General features: G+C 42.7%; 1 protein-coding gene across 5 annotated transcripts in view; it reads right to left on the bottom strand.

Moving 5' to 3' along the window:
• Positions 1-1,725: 1,725 nt before the first annotated feature.
• The window catches only part of ORC1 (origin recognition complex subunit 1), a 31,980-nt gene continuing 23,492 nt past the window's right edge, over positions 1,726-10,213 (bottom strand). For all 5 annotated transcript variants that reach the window (XM_064589143.1, XM_045897695.3, XM_064589144.1 and 2 more), the window contains 4 exons: positions 10,078-10,197; positions 5,757-5,926; positions 4,989-5,076; positions 1,726-2,064 (listed from right to left, as the gene is read on the bottom strand). In XM_064589143.1, coding sequence (XP_064445213.1) covers positions 1,873-2,064; positions 4,989-5,076; positions 5,757-5,926; positions 10,078-10,197 — 570 coding nt within the window. In that variant the 3' untranslated portion in view covers positions 1,726-1,872. The remainder of the gene's footprint in view (positions 2,065-4,988; positions 5,077-5,756; positions 5,927-10,077; positions 10,198-10,213) is intronic.

Raw genomic sequence — 10,213 nt, 5'->3', positions numbered from 1 at the left:
AATCTACAGCATTTTTTTTTGGCAAGCTTTAACATTGTATCATTGGTATCAGTACATCTATTCTTCAACTTCTTTTTCAACTCTATTTGTAAGCTTTGTTTACATCAATACTATAGCTATTTTTCACTTCTCTGTGGTATTTCAAAGTATGAAAATAATTCACTTTCCCAAAGGCTTGCCATTATAGTGCTATGAACATTCTTGTACACACCTCCTGGGGTACAGTGTGTTTCTCTAGGGTATATACCTAGGAGTGGGGTTGCTGTCTCATAGGGTTTCTGCATTTTCCAGATTAAATATTACCAAATCATCTCCAAAGTACTTTGTTTACATTCCTATCAGTGGGGCATTTGGGTTCCAGTTGTTCCCTATGGTCCTAGAAAGGTTTTCTAATACATGTGAAAGGGGTTTGACTTGCAGGCCTCATTTACTATGTTTCCATTTTGTTGGTCATTTCATGTGTCTTATTCTGTAGATGACTTATTCACTCATTTTTCCTTTTTATTAATTGAATAATTCTTTACTCTGATACTGATCATCCATTATATGCAGTTATATATATTTTTCTGAATTATTTGCAGATGTTCTATTTCACTCATAAGTATTTCAAGAACGACATTCTCCTATATAACCACAATAACTGACCATTTACAAAGTTTAGCATTTACATAAAACTTACATATTTAGTCCCTAATAATGTTTATAATTTTTGTATCTCTAAGTCCACGACCCAGTCAAGATTCACACAGTGCATTTAGCTATTTAGGTCTGTTTCTCTATTCTCCTTTAGTTTAGAAGAGTCCCTCCCTGGTTTTTTGGGCTTTTATGATACCGATGTTTTTGAAGAGGAACAGTTGCTTTGCATAATTTTATCTGATAATTTTCTCATCAGTAAATTCGGGTCAAACATTTTTGGCAGGACTATTACACAGGTGATGTGTTTTTCTCAGTGCCCGACATAAGGGGGCTTTGAATGTCAGTTCCATTGTTGGTTGGAAATATAAATATGAGAATTGCAGTTACACAAAAACCCTGCCAAGATTTTGACTGAAATAGATTTGTATTTAGAGATTACATCTCTTTATTAGATTTATTTGTTATCTTATATTTTCTGTGCCTTCTAAGTCTTTTTTACTTAAAGATTTGTTTTTATGATAAATAGTAACTTTTTAAAAATTATATTTTCTAGCTATTTGTATGGATTATTTATCACTGGTATCATTCCCAGTTTTTTTTGTTTTTCCAAAGATTTATTTATTTCAGAGAGAGAGAAGGAGATAGAGAGCCTTAAGCAGACTCTACACTAAGCACAGAGCCCGATGCAGGGCTCGATATCGTGACCCTGAGATCATGACCTGGGTTGAAACCAAGAGTTGGACAGTTAACCAACTGTGCCACCCAGGCTCTCCAAGCAGCAGTTCTCTTTTATAAACTAAGTTTGTTATATTCACATTGTTCAAAAGTTAAAAGATACATGACTTACAGTAAGTCTTCCTCTAAAGTCTGACCATAGCCATCTAGTTCCTTACCAAAGGCCACCAATGTAACCAATTTCTTACATATTCTCCCACAACTATTTTATACAGATACACATAATTATGTGCATACCATGCTGCCGTTAAATAAATGGCAGGAACAGAAAAGCCACAATGAGGGCCTATTGTAGGAAGGATGGTTTGGTTTTTTAATCTGGTGTCTGTAATGACTGCAAACTTCTCACTCTAGAAAAATCAAATTATTTAATGGAAAATTTCAAAATATGTGACAGCCATTTCCATTCATTATGTTTTGCTACTACAATTCCATGTGCTTAGAAAGAGGAAATCAGGCCCTTTGAAAAGAGCTGATCACAGTCCTTCCCTGTGAAGCCCTTCACTCCTTCAGCGCGTACAGCACATCGTCCTGGCTGATGTTGAGCCGCACACGAAGAAGCAGGTCGTTCCTGCTGGGTTCCACGAGGAGGAGGCGGCAAGAGCTCAGGTGAGAGCACACTGCCATTGTCTCTGACATGGTGGGGTACGGGAGTCCCTCCATTCTGCACAGTGCCACATGTTGACTGTATACCTAGAAACGACAAGCAAATCCGAGGTCAGACACCAGAAAGCGGGAGAGGAAAGGAAGGTAGTCCTGGTTCTGTACCTGATCATTTATTTCTTCTTGTAGGCAAGTCAGATGCTTCTTATCCAGGATCCTCAATACCTTGAAGGCATCAACAGGTGCCTTGCTGGGGCACAAATGCGGGGGCAGAATGCTAGTTGGGCTTTGGAATCAGAACAGGTCTGAATCCTGGTTCAACTAATCACCTAAATATGCAACCCTGGGCAAGTTATTTCACTTTTTGAGCTTTAGTTTTATCTATTAAATATACTGCCACATCCCTCATGTGTTAATGGATATATCTAGTAATTGTCACTTATACAAACAGTCCTAGTCTCCAGGGAGTGAGAGTTCCAAATGAGATTGTCATAATTCAAGTCAAATTTTGCTACAAGGGCATTTTCCTTAGCAGATAATAGTGCACAGGTGCCAAAGCCTTGGAAAAGCACAAAGGCCCAGGGAGAATACTGCATAGAGAGGCCAGGAGGACAGTGGGAACATGGATTCCTAAAGCGCCCCCAGGGGGCCAGGCAAGCCTGCCACACTTCCTGGTCACCATTCTCTTCATAAATCACCCCCACCCCCACCCAGGCTGGGAGCTTGTCAGGAGCAGGGATATTGACCAATTCAACTCAGGGTTCCTAGCACATCTTCCCAGTTAATGACACATTATAGATGTTCAGGAAATGTTTACAAACTAAACAGAAAGCCACTCTGCTGAAGAGCTGTCTCAGGCTCTAGGAGAACAATAACGGGCAAACCTAACTCGCAGTTTAAAACAGAATTTAAAGTAAAGAAAACGTGAAAGGGGGCGCCTGGGTGGCTCAGTTGGTTAAGCAACTGCCTTCGGCTCAGGTCATGATCTTGGAGTCCTGGGATCGAGTCCCACATCGGGCTCCCTGCTCAGGAGGGAGTCTGCTTCTCCCCCTGACCCTCCCCACTCTCATGCTCTATCTCATTCTCTCTCTCTAAATATAATCTTTAAAAAAAAAAAAAAACGTGAAAGGAAGTACAGAAGTAGCTGGGCCTCTCCATTTCTAGGTCTAAAAGCTTTTTTTTTTTTTTTTTAAGATTTTTTTATTTTATTCATTTAACAGAGAAAGAGACAGCAAGAGAGGGAACACAAGCTGGGGGAGTTCGAGAGGGAGAAGCAGGCTTCCCGCCAAGCAGGGAGCCCGACGCGGGGCTCAGGTCATGATCCCGGGGTCCTGGGATCGAGCCCTGCCTCGGGCTCCCTGCTCAGCGGGAATTTCTCCCTCTCCCACTCCCCTAGCTTGTGTTCCCTCTCTTGCTGTCTCTCTCTCTCTGTCAAATGAATAAATAAAATCTTTAAAAAAAAATATAGTCACACACACATGGACATACACACTCCCAGGTACACACTCAAACACCTTTAACAATCTCTAAAGGCAGCCCATTAACTATGGACACTAGTTTTAAATAGACCTCTAAGGCACTAGCCCTAGTGAGTCCTTTTACTCAGTAATTGAAACTATGCTCAGAGTGTTTGCATTGATCTTTGTAATTTGTTTTTAAAATGGGTCATTCTGAGAGCCTTATCCCCAGTACACCATAATTGTATTAGGGCAGTAACTCTTGTCTTTGTTTTGTTTTTAAAGATTTATTTATTTAGTTTGAGAGAGAAAGAGAGAGTGAGCACACGCAGGTGGGGAGGGGCAGAGAAAGAGCCCGATGCCATGCTCGATCTCACCACCCTGAGATCATGACCTGAGAAGAACCAAGAGTCTGAGGCTTAATAGAATGTGCCACCCAGGCACCTCCTGTTTTACTCATCTTTGAATCTCTTACTCCTAGAATGGTATCTGGCACATAATACTCCTTCCATCTACTATGCAGAAACCAGTTGCTAAAGGTCTCTTTTCATGCAACTGAATACAACATCATACAAAAATAGGTGTTGGTCTAGGGCACCTGGGTGGCTCAGTTGGTTAAGCGTCTGACTCTTGATTTTGGCTCAGGTCATGATCTCAGGGTGGTGAGATCGAGCCCTGCATTTCCTGCTCAGAGGGGAGGAGATTTTCTTCTCCTTCTCCCTCTGCCCCTCCCCTTGCTCACACACACTCTCTCTCAAATAAATAAATCCTTAAAAAATAAAAATAGGGGGGCGCCTGGGTGGCTCAGATGGTTGGGCGTCTGCCTTCGGCTCAGGTCGTGATCTCAGGGTCCTGGGATCGAGTCCCGCATCGGGCTCCCTGCTCCTTGGGAGCCTGCTTCTCCCTCTGCCTCTCTCTCTCTCTGTCTCTCATGAATAAATAAATAAAATTTAAAAAAAAAAAAAAATAAAAAAAAAATAAAAATAAAAATAGGGGGCACCTGGGTGGCTCAGTTGGTTAAGAGACTGCCTTCGGCTCAGGTCATGATCCTGGAGTCCCTGGATCAAGTCCCGCATCAGGCTCCCTGCTCGGCAGGGAGTCTGCTTCGTCCTCTGACCCTATCCCCTCTGTGTTCTCTCTCTCTCATTCTCTCTCTCTCAAATAAATAAAATCTTAAAAAAAAAATAAAATAAAAAATAAAAATAGGTGTTGCTCTGACATTCTTTGGCATAATTGGGTTGGCACAAATAGAGACAAACTCTTACAAAGCCATTGAAATTCCCTCCTATTTAAAAGGCATCAAGATGGGGCGCCTGGGTGGCTCAGCTGGTTAAGCGACTGCCTTCAGCTCAGGTCATGATCCTGGAGTCCCGGGATCGAGTCCCACATCGGGCTCCCTGCTCAGCGGGGGTTCTGCTTCCCCTTCTGCCCTCTTCCCTCTTGTGCTCTCTGTCTCTCATTCTCTCTCTCTCTCAAATAAATAAATAAAATCTTAAAAAAAAAAAAAAAAGGCATCAAGAGCAAAATCTAAAAGGATTTAAAGAAAAGATCAATCACCTTTTGAAATGTTGCTTCTTCCAGTCCTGATCGACGGAACTCAGCAAGGATGGCTCTCAGGAAACTCTGTTCCAGAACAGAGGAATTTCTTAAAAGAAAATGAGATGTGAATTCTCATAAGTGGCTATACCACTGACTCAGAGAAAAGCCATGTAAAGTTATTCTGTGTCTTTAGAGAAGAGAAAGGAAAAAACTGGGAACAACTTTCTTCTATATTATTTGGCAAGGTTTTCTCTACCCCCCTAAAGTTTCAAAATGATACATAAAATGCCACTATGGAAGCCAGGGAACACAGCAACTACATCTGGAAATATACATCTGCCTCAGTGGGAGAGGAATAGCTGCTTCCTTCCTCTTGTTCCAATAGCACTTTACTTCACTCAGCACCTGGAGTGTAACTCAGTAAATGGTCATGATTCTCCCACTCTCCTAGGTTTGCATTCCTATCTCCCTGTAGACTATGCCCCTTAAGAAAAGGACAGCGTCTTCAGTAAATGTAGGTTGAATGAATAAAAGCTTAGAAACTCCCATGGCCTTCCCACGCTGTGGACCTCTCCTGTGGTCTTCCAAGAAAGGTTCAGGGTCAGGAAGCAGAAGCATCTTTTTAAAAAACTGAATATATATGACATATAACATTATGCATTTTTAAGGCATACAGCGCGTTACTTTGAAACATTTATATATAAAATTGCCTTTGTAGTTATATTTGTCAAGTTACACATGATCATAGGACAATATTGTTATCCACATCCGTTAGAAGCAACTTACTTGATGGCAGTGATATACGACGATGAGAACATCTCATCTACTGCTTGCAGTAAGTGGGCTACAGTGACCAGGCCAGGAGAGTTGGGCTCCTGGCAGGAGAACTCACAGATCTCTGTGGCACGCCTACAAATATCCAGGCAGCGTCGTGCATCTCCGGAAAGGGCTGCTACCTACAAGAGGGAATATTTTATTCCTTGAGGTCCTTTTACCATCTCAGCCCAAGAGAAAAACCAACAGATTCTGGGTTCAGCTAAAATAGAAAGGCAGTGCTGGGAATGGGCTGAAGCCTGACGTTATGTGCTTAGCCCCAGTGGGAACCTGGTGGAAGCCTGGATTTACATTATTACGCTGCTTCTGGGACTCTTCCTTAAGTCCAAACCTATGTCTTGGATTTATGGATAAATCCATAATGGAAAAGGCAGGAATTCTCAGCTTTATTTAAAATCCGGGAAGTAAAACTTAAAAGAGACCACTGGCCCAAATCATTATTGACCCACCTAGAAACACAAGTGTTCTCATTCCTTGCTTGAAGAGAACAATGTGCCCCAGAAGCAGTCAGCCAAAGCCAAGAGGCTGATGTGGAGCCTAATGATGGTAAAGCCAGAGCCTCAGTCTCCCTAACAGCATGTGGTAAATTTTGGAGACCACCTAGTGAATGGCTAAATGAACCAGGATCAAGAGGGAAGGAAGCCACAAAGCTGGAGAACACAGGGGAGTCTGTGGTTAGAGGACTCTGACCAACCCACAATGCCAGTGACCCCATTGCTCCTTTCTTGCCATGCATGCAGATTCCCATTGTAGAGAATCCTGTACTCTCTCCCAAGCTGACTCAGAAAGCCACCTGCACTTTAAATTTCACAGAGGAAATTCTTGGACTCTGCAGCCTGCAAGGATCTCTCAGTATTCCCAGTACTTGCCAGCAATCCCCACCATTTACCCAACAACCATCACAGGTAACATCCTGCCTGACGACATCCTGAGATAATTATTTCCTTCCAAAATTCACGCTAAGTTTACAAGAGCAAATTGTATAGGTATATACATACACAACACAGCAAGATTAAAAGTGGTCATCTGTGGGAAGTGAGATGATCAGAGTTTATAAATGTTTTGTGTATATGTTTTCAGGATGCAAATTTAAGACGTTCAAAACAAAGGTCACTTTTCTAGTAACCCAAGATAAAAAATGAGTATCAGCTTATATTCTCCCCTTCTCTGATTCTTCATATCCAATGGGTAAAGATGTCCCATAGATGCTTCCAGCCTACCACTTCTTTCCTCCCATCACCATTACCACTGCCTTGTGAGGCAGCACCATGTAGCCATTAATAACATGGACTCCAGAGATACTGCAGAGGCCTAAAAACAAAGTGAAGCACGAAAACGCCCAAAGCAGTTCTTGCCCTGGGGGTATCCATGAACAGTGGTGACCATAAATACCCTTTTTCACTGCTGCTGCGGTGAAGGAGACACAAGAAGAGCTGGGGCCCACCCCACGTGGAATCTAACAGAAGACCGTGTATACACTTAGGCTCTGACTTCCACTACAGCCTCAGTATGAGGGTGAATGAAAGACACACTGTGTGGAAGGGATGGAAAAATGGCCTGGGTGGACCCTGGTGCCAGGTACGTGTAAAAAAACGGAGTCTTTGCAACTACAAGTCTTCACGTAGATTTGTAGCCCAAATTTATGTTGTGTCTCCTAAAAACCTGAAGTGGAGATTTTGTTTAAAAATGGTCCCAGTTGATGGGGCACCTGGGTGACTCAGTTGTTGAACGCCTGCCTTCAGCTCAGGTCATGATCCCAGGGTCCTGGGATCGAGCCCCGCATCGGGCTCCCTGCTCTGCGGGAAGCCTGCTTCTCCCTCTCCTGCTCCCCCTGCTTGTGTTCCCTCTCTTGCTGTGTTTCTCTCTCTCTCTCAAATAAATAAAATCTTCAAAAAAAAAAATGGTCCCAGCTGATGGTGGCCCTTGGTAACTGACAGAAGCAAAAACAAATTCTAAATGAACTAACTTCAACCCAGTCCTCAATTCTCAGAGGAAGCTCTAAGAAACACGAACATACAGGAAAAAATAGAAAATAAAATTAGAAAAAAAATCAAGACACAAAAACAAGGAAACAAGGCCACATACGCATGGGAAACAGCAATCAACAGAATTAGATGCAGAGTTCAGATATCATAATTGTAAGAAACAACATAAAATAGGTATGTTTCTTTATAGGTATAGAAATGAAAGAGGTTTGAAATTACAGGCAAAATTTTGAGTAAAAACAGCATCTAAATTTGATGCCTTCTGAAACCAAGAACCCTAAAAAGGAAGGGAAGCAACAGGAGAGGAGTGGAGAATATAATTCTCCAAGTTGGAAAGAGGTGGCAGAGTAGTGGCTGACTCCACAGACTGGAGAGAGCCAATTCCTAAGCCAGTATGGAGGAATCCGAGAAAAAAAATCTAAGTTACACTAAATATCTCCAAAGTGCTCAGACGACAGCGATACTGGAACTAGAGGTAAAGGGGGATGTTTGGCTAAACTAAGGAGGACTGGCTGAAAGTTAACAAACTGATGCCAGGAGTTAGCAAACGACAGCCTGCCACACATTTTTGTACATAAAGTTTTATTGGAACACAACCGTGACCATTCATTTACCTATTGGGCGTGGCTGCTTTCAAGATACAAGGGCACAGTTGAACAGTGGTAACAGAGACCATTATAACCACAAAGCCTAAAACATGTCCTCCCTGGCCCTACACAGAAAAAGTTTGCTGACCCTTGCCCTAGATTCCTTCTCCCATTTCATGCTGTTGGGTAAACATTAGGGCCATCAGGAAGGTTTAGGGGTCTGTGGCAAATTTTGTGCCTTGGTTATTTGTACAGTCGCTATAAAACTTTTTGCCCTGGAGATTATCCCTCTTCTACCATGGCAAGAGTCCAGAGATTTATTCTCAAGCAAGGATTAAGAGAAAGTCTCTGGGCCAGGGAACGCTAGGTATTATTGCAGGGGAGGGGAGGTCCCTTACTAGATATAAATGGCTACTGTTTGCATGCTGAACTTGAAGACCTCCACCCTCTCTGACTCCAGCCTACCCCCCCACTCCCAGAATACTGCCCTCCAGGCAGGACACAGGATGCCTACTTGGGAAATCTGACTATTCTAACGGGAAAGAATTGGAGATACTGAAATTGGCCCAATCAGATTGCCCCACAGTGAAGTTCTCAGTGAACAAGCCCCACTCATGTGCTCAGAGCTCCCCAAAAGCTTTTTAATCTTCACTCATACATCAAGTGGAATAACCAAGACATCTGAGGAAAGTCTCTAACAATGCAAGATAGAGACCAAATTCAACAGACAAAAAGCATCTTGGAGGAAAAGAGAAGACCACCTCAATAAACAGAATGGCATAAAGAAAGGACCCTTCAGAGAGACAAAAAGACAAAAAAAGAACTTTTAGAAAGATAGCAGAAGTGAAAAAACTCTGCCCAACAGAGGGGTTAAATGGTAACTCTGAGCTCCAGAGAGCAAAGCTGGGAGACCAGCTCCCTGTCTGGCTCGCCTGACCCCCTGCAACCAATACAGCACCCAGCTCTGAGCTGTCATTACATGTGCTGCGGCTCTAGGTACTCAGAATTCTGATCACTTCGGGCAAGAAGAACCAGAAATAAGTTTATAATTCCTTTAAGTGCGGAAATACTGCAGATGTGTGGTTTCTTGCATTCAGCTTGAAGCTCAGACATTTAACCCACTTCTGTTCCTCGGCAGCCTTGGAGAACAGTCTCGATTGGCAATTCTCCCAGTGAGCTTGGAGGATGTAGGTATCCAATACCTCACACCTATCCTGGAGTGTGCACCTTGCGAGGCACATTACAGACATGATCTTGTTTAATTCTCAAAACAATCCTATGAAGTAGACACTATTATTTCCATTTATCAGAGAAGAAAACTAAGGCTCCGGAAGTTGTTAAGTAACTTCCATTTAAGCTTCCAATATCTATTAAGTATCAGAGCCAGAATTCCAACCAGGTTTGCTACTCGACGGCCTCTACTGCCCGTTTCATTATACAAAGCTGCCTGACCCCTGAATCAATTCATCTTCATTTGTACAGAAGCCCACCATACTCATAACCTGCTGATTAATTATACAGTAAGAAAGTTAAAGAACTTTTCACATTTTGTTTCTACTTTTTGATATTTATGTTTACAGGACTTTCTAAATTTCTCTTCATCTGCAGAGCACCCAACACAAGGCCTCACACTGGCAGGTGCTCAGCAGACTTGCCGCCTGGTTCGTAGGTGCAAGTAGGAGCTCCCCGAAGGTGACTTACCTTCCTGGCTACCAGCTGGATGGCATCGTCCTCAAAGGCCTTTATATGTCTGAGTCGGCATATTAGGATCTGCTGCAGTTGGCTGTGAGTATAGGGCTGGAAGGACATCCTGGTAAGACCCTGGAGAGACAAGACA

Source organism: Mirounga angustirostris, unplaced genomic scaffold (genome assembly GCF_029215605.1).
Source record: "Mirounga angustirostris isolate CCGP_5_RB_7025 unplaced genomic scaffold, mMirAng1.0.hap1 SCAF_4, whole genome shotgun sequence".
NCBI lineage: Eukaryota > Metazoa > Chordata > Mammalia > Carnivora > Phocidae > Mirounga > Mirounga angustirostris.
This window is presented reverse-complemented; position numbering and strand designations above follow the sequence as displayed.